Source organism: Anser cygnoides, chromosome 17, assembly GCF_040182565.1.
Source record: "Anser cygnoides isolate HZ-2024a breed goose chromosome 17, Taihu_goose_T2T_genome, whole genome shotgun sequence".
Classification (NCBI taxonomy): Eukaryota; Metazoa; Chordata; class Aves; order Anseriformes; family Anatidae; genus Anser; species Anser cygnoides.
The window spans coordinates 12490235-12504771 of NC_089889.1; the positions used below are offsets into that span (position 1 = coordinate 12490235).

At 49.1% G+C, this 14537-nt stretch overlaps 1 protein-coding gene across 6 annotated transcripts in view; it reads right to left on the minus strand.

Annotated features, from left to right (window-relative positions):
- Positions 1-1992: 1992 nt before the first annotated feature.
- The window catches only part of TBX5 (T-box transcription factor 5), a 126133-nt gene continuing 113588 nt past the window's right edge, over positions 1993-14537 (minus strand). For all 6 annotated transcript variants that reach the window (XM_048064008.2, XM_066978971.1, XM_066978969.1 and 3 more), the window contains exons 8-9: positions 11009-11235; positions 1993-3043 (exon numbers count right to left, since the gene is read on the minus strand). In XM_048064008.2, coding sequence (XP_047919965.1) covers positions 2460-3043; positions 11009-11235 — 811 coding nt within the window. In that variant the 3' untranslated portion in view covers positions 1993-2459. The remainder of the gene's footprint in view (positions 3044-11008; positions 11236-14537) is intronic.

Genomic DNA, 14537 nt, shown 5'->3' on the forward strand with positions numbered 1-14537 from the left:
GGACTCCCGTGGGTGCACTGAGGTCAGTAGCAGGATACCATCCCCAGGTCCCAGGTGGGAGCATCATCAGGTAAGGGGAGCTTCAAAACCTGTTCACTTTCATGTTAGGACATGAACATTCCCAGCACCTGATCATGCTGCTCACTGGGGCAGCCAGGGCCATGTGGAGGACACCTTCAAGCTGGACCTCCTGGATGCAGCCTATTTCAGTCCAATCTCTTTCTCTGGCACTGTTTTTCCATCTTCTTCCCATTCACAAAGCGTGCAGCATCCTGCCCTCCCTCGCTGAAGCTGGGGCACAGTCCCACAGCTCCCCTGGGCCAGACGTCCCCACAGACTCCATCCAGGTGGGAAGAGGGGGCAGCTCCACCTCCACCAGCTCCTCCTGGTGCCATCCCTGCACCCACCTGGGTTTTCAGGGTTGCTCCTAAATCTACCTTGGTGGGAAAGAGACCCTGAGAACTTCTTTTGCCCAGAGAAATTGTGGATGCCCCACCCCTGGAGGTGCTCAAGACCAAGCTTTGAGCACCCTGGTCTAGTGGGATGCATCCCTACTGATGGCAGGGGGTTGGAAGTGGGTGGTTTATAAGGCCACTTCCAACACAAGCAACTCTATGATAAACCTTAGAGTTGGCAAGGGAAGGTGGTTTGTGTGGGAAGGACCTAGGTAGAGAAAAACATGCAGCTCAGGATGCAGCAAGCTCAGCCTATCACTGCCTAAAAGCCTTCCCCACCAGGATGGTGTTTATTTCACCGTAAATAAATAAAAAAAACAAACTTCCAGGCATCGAGCAGAAAGAAGAGAAAAAAAGGGGAAAAAATGGTGGGCAGGTCCCTTGCACTTTGTAGCATGTGGTATTTATTAGATATAAATTGGCACACAAGAATAGGAAAGCATAGCTAGGTAGGGATTTTTTTCTGAGCTACATGGTTTGGGTATCTGTCTGCGGTCCCTCCCGCACACATACCGGCATTCCCACTCATTCACACCCACATTCTCCTCTGCTGACACACAGGTATACCTCTTCTGTTCATTAGAATTGCTTTTAATTAAAAATATATGTAAATTATATAGAGAGTGTGGGCACAGCTTGGAGAAAAAAAAATGAAGAAAACAAAGTTCAGTTTCAATAAACCATGAGTCCCTCTGAATCAGCTGCTTTGCTGGCTTCGTGACACATTAGGACTTACTCAAACTCCCATGTATAAATAAATAGTACCAGTAAATTTTACACCTGAAGAGTCCTTGCAGTAGGCATTTTTACTTACAAGCATTCACTTTTTCCTTTCTTCTTGCTTCCCCCACTCCCAGCCTCCCATGATCATTTTCTGCTCCATTCAAACACATTTACTAAATGTCTCAGCATACCCAGACAGTTATCCCTTTCTCTTTATTTATTTTTGTTTTTATTTGTAGAGGGGAAGGAAAAGAATGACCGACAAACTGAAAGTTGAGGATTGCAAGCAATTGCCACCATCATTCTTACTGATTTTCCTTTTGCTCCCTGCATCCTCTCCCTCTCTCCTCCCCTTTGCAGCTGGCTCACAGTCTCACTTTCCACGTGCCGGCAAAAAATTCAGCAGCAGACGAGCTGTGGAGGTTTTCAAGTTAGAAAGATACTCCACATTTCTGACAGAGATAGCTGATGGACGGAAAAGACCAGGAGGTGGGAAGGAATGAGGAAGGAGAGAAATGGGAGTGGGCCAGGGGTTGAGGTTCCTAGGCTGGTTCCCACAGAGATGCATTTTGGGGGACATGTGGCAATTTTAAGGAAATAGCAGTGAGCGATTTCACTTGTGGTACAACACCTGGGTGAGGTAGGTACCTGATTTTTCTTATTTGTGGGTTCAGAATACCTCTTTTCTGTTGAAAAGCAACAACGATAACACTAACGAAAAACAATAAAAACACCACTCCAAGCTCCACCCTTGGTAAAAAGGGCCCATGTCTTTTTTTCTTGAGAAAATTGAAAGAAAAAAATATATATATTATTATTTATTATATAACATTGTCAACATCAACACCACAAAAAAAAAAAAAGTAACATCCTAGTTGTTTTCATTCAAGCACTCTGGCCGTGTTGAGAAAGGCAGCAGGAGTCTCGTGTCCATTTGAGAACAAAAAGAGCAGGGGCTGGGGAGGGGCGATGGGGAGGGGGCTCGCTGTGGCAGCAACACAAGTCGGGTGGGGGGCATGGCGGGGGGCAGCCTGCCGATCTGTTGGTTTTTCACTTATGAACCAAAAGAAAAAAAGGGGGCAAGTCACGCCGAGGCCGATGACTGCTTCATCCGTGGTGTCAATCAGCATCCGTCCCTCTCGAGTGCTAACGGTGAACATTCACTTCAAGGAGTCTTGCAAAACGCTCTTGTTTGTATTACCAACGGGGTGTTTTTTTCCTTTTTTATTTCTTTTTCCTCCATTTTTTGCCGTGGCTGATGCTGTGGCCTCGGCTGCCTGGTTAGCTGTTCTCGCTCCACTCTGGCACCATGCCCACGCCGTGCACCGAGTGGTACTGGTGGGGCGAGAGGGTTCGAGGCACGCCGTGGGAATAGAGGAACTCTGCGGGCTGGAGGCTGCTAGGGGGGGACTGGATGCCCGTTTGGGGTCCACACTGCCGGACAATGGGTTGGTGAGAAACCGAGGTCTGGTGCTGGAACATGCTGTGGGTGTCTCCTATCTGGGGGGAGGTATGGTTGGCCACGCTGCCGAGCCGGGGCATCAGCGGCCCCGAGGTGAAGTGGGCAGAGAAATGCTGGTAGGGTAACCTGTCCATCGGCTGCATGGCAGACACTGTGCAACTGCTGTAGGAGGGCACGCTGGGCCACGTGTTACAGCTGATGTCTTCCAGGCTGGGCACGGGGTCCGTGGGGGGAGCGGAGCTGGCGTACATGCACGCTTGGCGCTGGGCTGATTCAGTCCTGTATGAAGTGTTCAGTCCCTGCTGCTGGGGGTAACTGGACCTGTAGAAGGGATCCTCTTCCGCTGGAGAAGTCTCCATGTAGGGCTTCTTGTAGGGATGCTCGGTGGTGGAACATTCCTCATCTGTTGGGAGAGAAAACTCCTGGTAGCCAACACCAACACCGTGCCCTGCAGCCCGGCAGGATTATCCTCCTCCTGCCAGGGGCACAGCCTGCACGCAGCAGGTCCGGAGACGTCCCCTGGCTGTGTCACAGCCCTTCCTTGGGATCGGTCTGAACGGGTCCCACTAAAGCTGACCGCTGTTTTTGTCCCTGGACTGGGGAAGGAGGGGTTAGCTGGGAGCTCTGCGAGCAAAAGCAACGCTGTAAGATGCCAACGGGACCTTGAGACTTAGCTTTTTTGGTGATACCCCCCACTCAAGCCACCACATCACCAAATTGATCGTCTCCTTTTGCTGCCAGCACTTTGGCCGGAGCAGCACCTCCTGCCTGCAGACACAATACCCTAGCAGAGGTCCCCACACCCAGAGCCTCTGAACCGATGCTGTTAATTAAAAAGCTTTAACAATGATACATTATTTTTTTTGTGATAAGTGACAGAAAAATAGAGATCACAATAAAAATCCCACCGGGAGGGCACCAGCTACGGCAGAGTTGAGGCAATCAAGATTTGGAGTTCTACAGCCTTCAGCTGTGCCAAGGGGCACATAAATCCATGCAGAGCTACGTGCTGTGGCCAAGCAGAAAGAAAAAGAAAAGTGAATTTCCCGTCTCAAAACAACAAGGCGCAGCTTGCAGAGCCCTTTGTTTCCCACAACAAACCCGTGCCAACCGAGGGAAGGAGATAAACAATTTAGGTGAAATCTCTTGGGGGCAGCAAAATGAATAAATGAATGTGTGCTTATTTATTCATTTGCAGGGTCATCAAATGAAATCCAGCTCTGCTGGGATGGATGGCAAAGTGCCCGGGGACAAGCAGTTCACCAAGAGATTTTAAGGACAGCAAGGCAGGCGAAGGCGAGCTTGTTCTGACCCAGATTAACTTTGCTGCTGCTGCTTCAAGAGCAAGATTCCTGGTGCAGGCAGAAAAACATCCCACTTCGACTACAGCCTCTCGGGACAGAAAGCTCTGAACCCTTTCAGCAAGGGTAAAATGGGAAAGAATACTGCAAGAAATAGCCCTCTTCAAATTTCCTCAACTAGCATGATTTCGAGCATGATTTGAGTTGCCTTTTCTTTTTCTTTTCTTTTTTCTTTTTTCTTTTTTTTTACCCCCAAAATACAAAAGAAACAAACAGCTCCATAAAAAGGAGGACAAAAGCATCTGCCCCCACCAGAAGGCACTTGCACAAACTCCTGTGGTTTTGCTCTACGTCTCAGCTTCAGGAGGTGCAGACTGGCACTGTTTGTTTCTGGCAAACTTGCACGTACCCTTGTTGCTGTAAACAGCCATGTGTTTCTCCAAGCTGCACCCTCTCTGCTTGTAAAATAACCCATTACTCCCACTCAGGTGCCTACCAAGGGCAGCCACTACAGCTGGGCACCAGCAGGACAGGAGAACCAAACATTGCAATAGCATCTTTAATGCAGCTGAAATGGTGAGCAGAGCAAAAGCATATCACTGCCCTTACTGCTGATCAGGTTTGTTTTTATTTTTTTATAGGGAAAATGATGAAGTTCCCTGAAGGATGAAAGCTGGAAGCACTGCCTTCAGCTCCCTGCTGAGCACGGGTCTATCGCAGGAGGTACATATGGCTGGAGTAGCTCTAGCTTTTACAGACAGCCTAAAAGTTTTGGATCCCTAACCCAACACTGAGTAATAAGAGCACTAGGGTGGAAAAACAATATCTTGTAAAATGAAGCATTGTTCTGCTAATAAAGTTTTCAGCATTAAACCGCATTACTCTGCTGGCATTGGAAGTCACTGGCTTGGGGTTTGACTGTTTATTTTATTTTTTAATATATACAACACAAAACAGTCGAACCCTGTTTTTCCATTGTGCAAAAGTGTGCCTGACTTACAACCTGAGGTTGCTGATTTTTCCATTTAGCCCAGACATTTTTCTCCCTGCCACAGCACAGCCAGGCAGAGCCACAGAGCCAGGGATCTGCTTCCAGAGCACACCGCAGGTGAAGAGAGAAAAATAAAAACAACCAGCACGTCGGTGGAAACCTTATGGGTGCCCCCTCTTCTTCCCTAAGCTCTACCAATTGCTCTGCTGGCCTTTCTAGACCCATTCTCTCTGATGTTGAGCATGGAAAGGGCACTGTCACTCCAGGTCTTAAGGTGTTTAAGGGCAGCATGCACGTCTCCAAAGGGGATGCTAACAAAGGACCACAGCCTATCCTAACCCTAACACTTCTTGCCCACCCTCTGGCCCCTCCTCCTGGTGTTTTTCCCACCTGTGTAACCTCAAAGTGCTCAAGAGAAGAGAATGGTCCATCCTGAAGATGGAATGATGCAGAGCAGAGATCCTCAGCTGATGGCTCTGCACCGGTACATGGTCTCTACTCTGACATGCCATTACCCCACCACCGCTCAAAGAGGAAATCAGAGCCAGTACCAAGCAGGTGAAGGTCATCCCCACAGATCTGGGGGCAGGCAGGAGACTTCTTCAAGTAAGAGCGTGGCAAAAAGTGGAACAAGCCAAAGAAAGCTCTCCTGCAATGCTGGAAGGAGGTATTCCCATTCCATTCTTATTTAGAGTCATCCCCACCTGCTCTGGAGCCTGGGCACTGTATCCCAAGGCTACGTCCTCTTCCCGAAGGTCCTCTCACCTCCTCAGCATCAACAGGACATAGCAGAGAAGTATCCACTTTGCCCTGGTTTCTTTCTTGATCCTGGCTCCTTAACAGCCTTCCATTGTCCTTCCCCTGGTAGCAAAGCCCCAGGGGGAGCTGTGCACCTTTGGGAGATGCTGGAGGTCCTGCAAGATGCTGCCCATCCTCACTGCTATTCTTGGAAGCCGAGAGGGGCAATCAGCTCCTGCGACTAGCCCCTCGATACTGCACAAACCTCAAAAAGCAAAGGGCTCTGCCAAGCAGGGGGAAGCTGCCAGCACCCGGGAGAAGCTGCTCCGAAGTGGGTCCAAGGAAAACGGAGCCTGCAGAACGGGGTGGAAACTGGCTCCCATGCAAGGAATTTGATGATCTATCGAATGAAGGAGCTTGAGCGAGAGCGTAAGCAGTTCCAAGGTTTCCGGTATTTACTACTTCCAGCTGGGTTGTAAATACCACACAAATGGCTTTTTAAATGGAATTTTCCCAATACCAAGATTAGGGCCATCCAGGATGAAATGCAAACATGCAAAATCTCTGGACTTCAGGGTGTCTAGGGCCCACCTCTTCCCTTGGTGTAAATCAGGGGAGCTCTTTTCCAATTCATGACAATCAGCTCCCTGGGATGGAAGACAATGCAGAACGGGACACGATTGTTTGAGCTTTTAACGCTCACCCACACTTCCAGGACATTACAGTAGGTTCATCCCAACTTTGTTAGGGAGACACAATGGATGATTGTCATTAACGCTGTTGTTTTGCCCAGTCTGGTTTCTCATATGAATCTAGCATGAGCATGAATAGCTAATCACAATGTGCAAAGCTGACAAGGGTTGTCAAAGAAGAAAAGAAAAAGATGGATTTAACCAAAATGTGCATCTTTAAAGGGCAAGCAGGACACATGTCCTAGGACATGAAACCTATGACAGGTTGTGGCTATGCTAGTTGTTCTAGCAGTCACAAGGTTTGCAATGGCTGTGATGCATTGCAGGGGAGCAGAGGGGCAGAAAAACCCAACACCAAAACCTGGAGCCACTTCCAGGGGCAGCAAATGGCTGCACTGCCTGCAAAGGCACAGAAAGCATCTCCTGATGAGACAGTGGGGTGTCTACATGAAGCTACTGAAACAACAGCCCCACCAGCAGGGCTGGACACACACCAACCCCCTGAATATCTCCCCACCATGCAGGCATGTTACTCCTCACCCTCAGTGCCCGAGCAGCCCCCTTGCTCCCGGCTGCATCTACCCAAGCTGCGGACACCTCTGGCCACAGTGTAGCTCAAGGCTTGGCAAACTCATTGCATCTCCTAAACCGTTGGCAGGACGAGCAGCGCATCCTCCAAGTAGACCTCCCAGACCTGACTCGTGTTCAGCCCTGGTCCTGGAGCTTCCTCAAGTGACAGAAAAGCTGGGCAGGAAGAAATCAGCTTGGTAAATGAAGAGGTCAGTCCTCCCTAACAGCGCCTGTTTTGGAGAAGGGGGAAAGGCATTGCTGCATCTCCACCAACCTCAGCAGAGCAGGAAGAGGATGAAAGATATATTCTTCCCCATGGGCAGGGTCACGTCCAAGCTAAGAGGCTGAAGGATACAGTCCTCACTGGCTGAAGCCGGTGGATTCTGCCACATCCCTCTTCTCCCTCAGAGTGCCAACATGACAACTTTTATAACCTCCCCGGGGAAAGGCTGTTCCAGTTGCCTCCTGTTCAGCATCGCAAGCATCCCAGAAATCTGCCAAGTGGTTGAGATTGTGTAAGGCCGGGAGGGAGCAGGGGTTTAAAGGGATGACTTTTCAGTTCACAGGAAGTCTGAGGGGAGAGGATAACACAAGGGAAAACAAGCCCCGATGCCCTAATTGGGATGTGGGGCTAAAATCAAAGACAGAAAGCCAGCTGCCTGCTGGAAAGTCCTTTTGGGCTCCTCCAAGCACAGCAGTGAGAGAGGGATAAGTGGAGAACTAGAGAAAGAGTGAAGCTTTAACAGATCTTTGTTGCAGCCTAAAAATCCACATCAAGAGTTGAGGCCACTCCTTAGTAGGACAGAGTTTTGGAGTTTATACATCCACCCAAGTCCAGCCTGAGTGAAATGCCATAAGCGATCTCAGTGTGGAGCTAGGACACAAGGCAGGACAATTCCTGCCTCAAGGACTGCATTTAGCATGTCCAGAAAGTGCCTGGAGCAGCAGCCTCGTCATGCCATGCTGGGGTCATTCCCAATGCTGTGACCCCAGGTTCCCAGCCAGGCACCAGAAATTGCCAGAGCTGTGTCTCTGGGATGTGTCCTTCCTTCCTCGCCTAGAGGAGGATCAGCTCCCTGAGACAGAGGAGCCTTCGGAGATAACATCCCCTCACAGCCCTGCTGCTCTCCCCTAATGTAGCTCCGTATCAGATCCCCAGAGCGAATCCATCTTGACTTGACAGCTAAGAACAACACTGTCAAACACGGAACTAAATCTTGGTCCTCAGTCACCAAGAAAGTAGAAGTCAAACGAGGTTCTTTTTAGCTGCTCGAATACAGATCTATTCTTAACCAAGCCTAAACGAAGACTTGCCCTCCTGATTAAAAGGGCTCCAGAGAAACATCACGAGATGTCAAAGCTGGAAGGAGCAGTATTCGAGAGACTATCTTGGAAAACAGGGGTGGTGTTTGTTTCAGAAGATACAGACACCAGCTGGTCTCGAACCCAGGCGAACTGCCCTCTGCCCCTGCAAGCACTTACCCATAACCACAGCCTTGTGGAGGGGAAATAACTGCTGAGACAAATCCTAAACTGACTGAAGAGGAGCCAATGTTTGGGAAGTCGATGATCCAATGAAATCAATAAAATTCCCAGTCCAGAAAATAGACAGAGGTACGTTAGAACTCAACATGCTGCTACATTTTTTTCTGAGATCGTAAGGCTTGTTAAAAATTGTGCAGAAAGATTAAAGCAGGAAAGCGGGAGAGGTGTGAGGAAGAGCTTAATATTTCACTGGAAAAGGGGAGGCTGGAAGAGGAAGATAAAGAGAAATATTATAGGTAGGATTATTTTCCCTCATTTAGTAAAGACTCTTGCTCAGCACTAGAAGAAAGTGCCACGCACAGCCTGAGTCCGAGACGAAACCTTGGATCACGTTCTGATTTATCTGAACAGAATTGCTCATCTCTAGTTACTTTTTTTTTTTTTTTTTAATTAATTTCACTTCGCAAAGAGCTGCTTGGCAGCTTACGTTGGCTCTCTGTTTCCCATTAACTTTGTGTTTCTTTCCTTTAAGCCCTGGTGGCTGTTTTCGATTTGCTTGGATGCGTGGGGAGGGGAAAAAGCACAGCGAGGAGAGCCAGGGCTCGGGCTCCTGAGACAGCAGCCTCGCGGAAGAAGCCGGTGGTATCGGACAGGACGCTGCTTCTCTTTGATTAAAGCATTTGGCGGCTTTGATAAAAGGCCCTTAACTGCTTGTGCCACTCAAGCCATCGGTGAGATAATGAGGGGCCATCAGCCCTACAGACAAGGACATGCTCCGCCGGTCTCCTGCACTTTGGCAAGGGCCACGCAGGCCAGAAAAGGGCCAGGGAGCTTATTACGGGGCAGATAGTCGTCTCTTTTGTGACAATAAGAGGAAGTGAGATAATTGGGGGATTGAGGGAAACCACCCATGGAGACACCACTTAGCGGGAATCCCAAAACTGGAAGGAAACCTCTGCTGAGTCCTTATCGCTTTACAACGCGGAGGCGAATGATGGATTGCCCCGCGGTGCGGGGACACGCAGCAGTCGGAGGTTGTCCAAAAGGGCTGCTGCCATTTGGGCAGCTCGTTTGGGTTAGTTTTTGTCAAGGGGAAGAGGAACCGTGAAAGCTCAGCTCCCAGGGCAAAGGAGCACTGAGGCAGGAGCTCAGGCTAAGGGACACCAAGGGTAAACGTGACCTCCTGCCCCATCACCACCACAGATGGGGTTTTGTGTCCCAGCATCTTGCATCCATAGCTCTGCACCAGTATGGGGGGAGCAAGGGTGACTCGGCTCACCTCTGACCTTAGGGGACACCCTGGGAGGCCACTGCTACTCCTTATTCCCCACCTGACAGCTAGCCCAAGCATAGCATTGCCATTTCCCACCGCAGCTTTGACGCAGGTTTTATGAGCACAAGGATGCAGTACTCAGAAAATTACGCCTCCATTTTCCACCATTTGCTTTTTACACCAGGAAAATATTATAATTCCTCAACGTTTTGCATTTATACACGTACACACACACCCACAACTGATGCTACAACACCCAGAGGGTTCCCCAAGGATGTGAGAGACCCCAATTTCCACTGCCCTGCTGCCCCATCTGCCAGCACTTCCCAGCATCCGCTACCTTCGCCCTGAGCCTGCTCTGCACGTCCCAGTGCCCCCGGGGTTATGCTGCTAAAAATAATGACGTGTCTGATAGGACCATGCAGGGAAGCAGGAAGGGATCTGCTGTAGGAAGAGGCTACCGGGCTGGAGCAGTTCTTGGTGCATTTGCCACGGTGCACGCTGTCTCCTGTTGGCTTTTCCTGTGCTAAATAGTGGAGGAAAGGGAAAAGGGGCAGGCAGCAATGATCTCATGCCCACCCTATAGCACTCTACCCTGGATATTCCCTATTCTTCTGAGGGTCTGGGCTTGATCTGAGGATTTTGCTACCTCAGCCCTGCAGCTGGGCACTCCCATGGCTTTAGGAGAGGAAGGGAGAACCTGCCAAGTGCTTCTCCTGCCCAAGAACAATTACCCCCTCGCTACCCCGGGTCCTTCACGCCAGGACGAGCTCAGCAGTCAGCGTAAAGCACTCACAGTTGGATCCCTCAAGCTCTGTCAAAGCAGGTCAGTCACACCGGAGGGGAATGAACATGGATATCATGGTTTTCAATCCCATGCCCCGCTCATTAGACCGGGCATTTAAGTGGAAATGCTTTCTGCATATGGGCAAATATCTCCCAACCGTGAGACTCTCAGTCCAAAACTGTGCAAAATCCAAGCTGTCAAGGTATCTACACTCAGAGATTAACCCCGTCTGAGGGACTATGGAGCCAGATAAGCCAGCTTTATCTCCTGCCCCAGCTATCTAGCTGAATGTGGATTCAACGGGGGTGGAAGGTACGGCCACCCCTCCAAACAGCTCGCTCCCAGCCCAGCAGCAGGGAAGGGGATTTAGGCTCACACTGGTGAGATGAGTTCCCCAGCCCAGCTCGGCAGATTGCCTTCACCCCTTGTGCATCTTCAAGTCTAACAGCAAGGGGAACACCACAGAATAATGCTGATGGTCATGCTAGGAAGAGGGGGGAAGTTGCTAAGCGAGAGCATCTGGGCTCTGACCTTTTCTCTTGGTGCAGTGGTAGATCTGGCTGTGCTCCTGGGAGATCGGGTAGGGGTTGGCGGGCGGCAGCAGGTCCTGGGAGGTGCTCGACACCCCGTTCTCGCACTGGTACTGGGAGCCCAGGTTGGAGGAGGCGGAAAGGACCCTGGTCTCACCACTGAAGGGGCTGTGATTCGAGGACACTTTCTGTCTCACCGTGCTCCTGGGAACAACCGGGTACTCCTTACTGAAAGCAAACAAACAAACAAAAAATACAAAGCAGAAAAGTAATCAATTAATAAATAGATCAGTGAATTAATAAATGAAGGCAGTACATTAGTGTCATGGTGTCTGAAGAGTCTTTCAGGGAAATAGAGACGTCCCTCCCAGGAGACTGCAGCCCCATCATGCTTTATCGCTGCAGCACTCTCCCCTTTCGCTTTCCGTTTTGTATCTTCCCTGTTACGTTCTTGCCTCTTCCACCACTGCTGCTGTTTGACACACACACATAAAATAGATACACGTACTCTTAGCAAAAGACACAAGATTAATACATGAATATTATAACAGCATTTATAAATTACATACTATTTATATTGTGTATGGGAGCAAGCGTGTAAATAAAAACCTCATCTCTGCCAAGTTGCTTACAGGGAACCAAGCTGACTTGTGGATGGATTAAATATTTAGATCTACTTTTCCCCCTTTTGGTTATCATCCCCATTCCTTTTCCCCAGGCTCCTCCAGCCTGATTCTCCTGAACAGGGGATCTCTGGGCCAGAGAACAAGCTCCCTTCCAGAGCACTCAGGGAGAAGAAATAAATAAGTCATCGAGACCTAATGCACGCCAGAGCCATGTGCATGAATGGAGACGAGCTGGAAGGACAAGCACTGATAGAAAGTCTGGTTTGTTCCCTTGTTTTGAAATTTGGTTTGGAGCAGGGATGTTTTGCCAGCCCTGGCTACAAACCCCTCTCCTACAAGACCCTGCAGTTCTGGAGACATTTCTCCAAGCACATCAGTTGCTGGACAAGGTTGTTCCTGCTTTGTAGGACTGAGAAGTGAACAGGGGGTCTCAGAGACCTCAGGGGAGATACTAACCTCCCTCTGGTCTTCTTGCAAGACAGCCAGGCACTCATCGAACCCAAGGGCTGCTGAAATGCCTAAAGAGCAGGTTGCACAGCAGCACCCTGTGAATTGCCACCAGGCTCAGAGTAGCCAGAACCAGAGCCCAGGTTACAACACAAGCTCTCCTCTTTGAAGCTGCAGCCTTTGGACCAAAGAGGCTTTGGGGTACCATATTCACCTGCCCAAGGCTGCTCTGCTGGAATGAGGACAGATCCTCAAATCCACCTTGAGCAGGCTCACTTGGCCACCTACATGTAGAGGAGAAGCCCCAATTCTCCTTCTAGGCCCCTTAGAGAGGACCTATCGCTGTAGAAACTCAGAATTTATTTACAAAATTTAACAATACCAATTATATAAACCTACTCACAGTAGGGAGCTTTCATCCAAACCACTGCTGCGGTGACTGCCAGAAATATTAGCAACCGAGCTGTTACGGAGGGGAAACTCACCCAGGAGCTCAAAACCAAATGAATGCGTCTCTCATTGTGCCACAAAAGCTTTCCAAACCCCGGGCACTGGTGGCTTGCCAAGCAGAGCCTACTCAAAATGGGGGTCTCTTCCCCTGGAAGCCCAGCAGCTCCTCCCTGCAGGAGCAGGGCTTTCCACCCACTTGGGCTGGCTGACCAGAAAGCTTTTTTGTCCAGAAGTTCAGGCTGTGCACAATGAATAAAAGAGATGGACTGGGAGGAATGTGGGAGGAAGCAGAGACTTGTCCTTCTCATACACAAGCCAGCAACAGATGCCAGGGGACGCAGTGGGCTTCAGGAGACCTCTCCATCAGTGGACAGCCAGAACTAGTGTTTCCATCCCAAAAGCTCCTGCTGGAAGGTGCAGGAAGGTTGAGAACTATGGCCTTCAGACCTCCCAAGTGATCTCCAAATCTGCTAGGTGCTAGGAGGTCTCCCAGCCCTACCAGATCACGGTTTTCAGTTGTCTGCTCCAACCATGCTCCACTTTCAAGCAAGGATATTCATGGAGATGATACTCCAAAGCTGCATCCTCACCACATTTCTCTTACGAGGAGACAAGCTGCCAAAAGGTGACACACACCCCTCCCAAAAATGGCATAGCCTTGTTTATTTACTTTTTTTTTTTTTTTAAAAAAAAAAAAAACAGTGTGTTGCCTACAAGCTGCCATGGAGGAGGAGGGGGACACACTATGGCCTGATGTCACACCTTGTTTTCTGTGGCTCTTTTGGAGGATGCCAAGGTAACTGCAGTCATAGTTTCTCACTGCTTCAGTGCTGGGAGAATTGGATGTCCCCTTTGGACAGAGCCATCCTCTCCCCTTTTGCAAGTGGGGTTAGATCTGCATGGGCATTTCTTACAGTAAACTCTCCTGGTAGCTCACAGGGACCTCCACCAACATCAGCCCCTCGCTCTGCAGAGACATCCGAACACTGAGAACAGCCCCCATCTGGACACTGCTCACCTAAATCAACGCTTTCTGACCCAATGGAGAGCTGGGGGAAGCAGGGGAAGAAATAAAATAACACAGTTGTTTCTCACTGATGAAAAGCATTTCTTTTCTATAATAGAGCTGTATGCCTTAAACTGCAATGTTTTTACCCTGGAGTGCCAGCACAGGTGGTGTCAGGGTCCCACACTGCTGCTGCACACTGGGAGCCAAATTTTTCCCCGACTGCATTTCCCCAGGGAAACCACAGCCCCCCGTGGCTGTCAAAAAGAGCGTGGAGCAGCCAGACCCCCGCTGGAGCCAGCACAGGTTTGAAGCACCAAGTTTCCAAGCAGCAGCTCCCAGGAGGCACCGCTAGGACTTCTCTCAGACCGAAATATTTCCATTTCAGTCAAAACATGTTGGGTGCTATTTTTGCCAAAAAATGAACTATTTGAAAGGGAGAGGAAGGAAAGTATTTTCTAACTAAATATCAAAAGTATTTTCTTCCTTTTGCTTTGTTTTTCTGTGCACAAAGGCAGTTATCTCCACATTTCTACATTTTTCTTCCTTACAGGAGCTGTGCTCTAATAAAAAGATTGCTTTGGTACCTTATAACACAACAGTCATCTTGAAACATTTATACTGTTTCCTGAGCACACAATATGGAGTGTGCACAGCTACCATTTTATATTGTCCTTTGGTCTTTAAAAATGTATCAGAGTTTTTTTTCAGTGCCTAAAATTCACTATTCCCAAAATAGCTGGTTGAAATCCTGGGCCACAGTTTAATGGAATGAAAGGTTTTGTTCACTGCTGGCACAACATGATTGTTGTGTCCAGCACAGTTGCTGTCCAAAAAAAAAAAAATAATAATAATTGCAGAGAGGTTGGGAGGAGAGAAAAAAAAGCCTGATTTAACACTGGCAATATAGGCAGTTGTCCACACAGCACAGGACAGACTGCTGTTCCTGGGCCAGAACGCAAGTTATGGTTTCATATTTATGTGATAATGAATGATTTTTT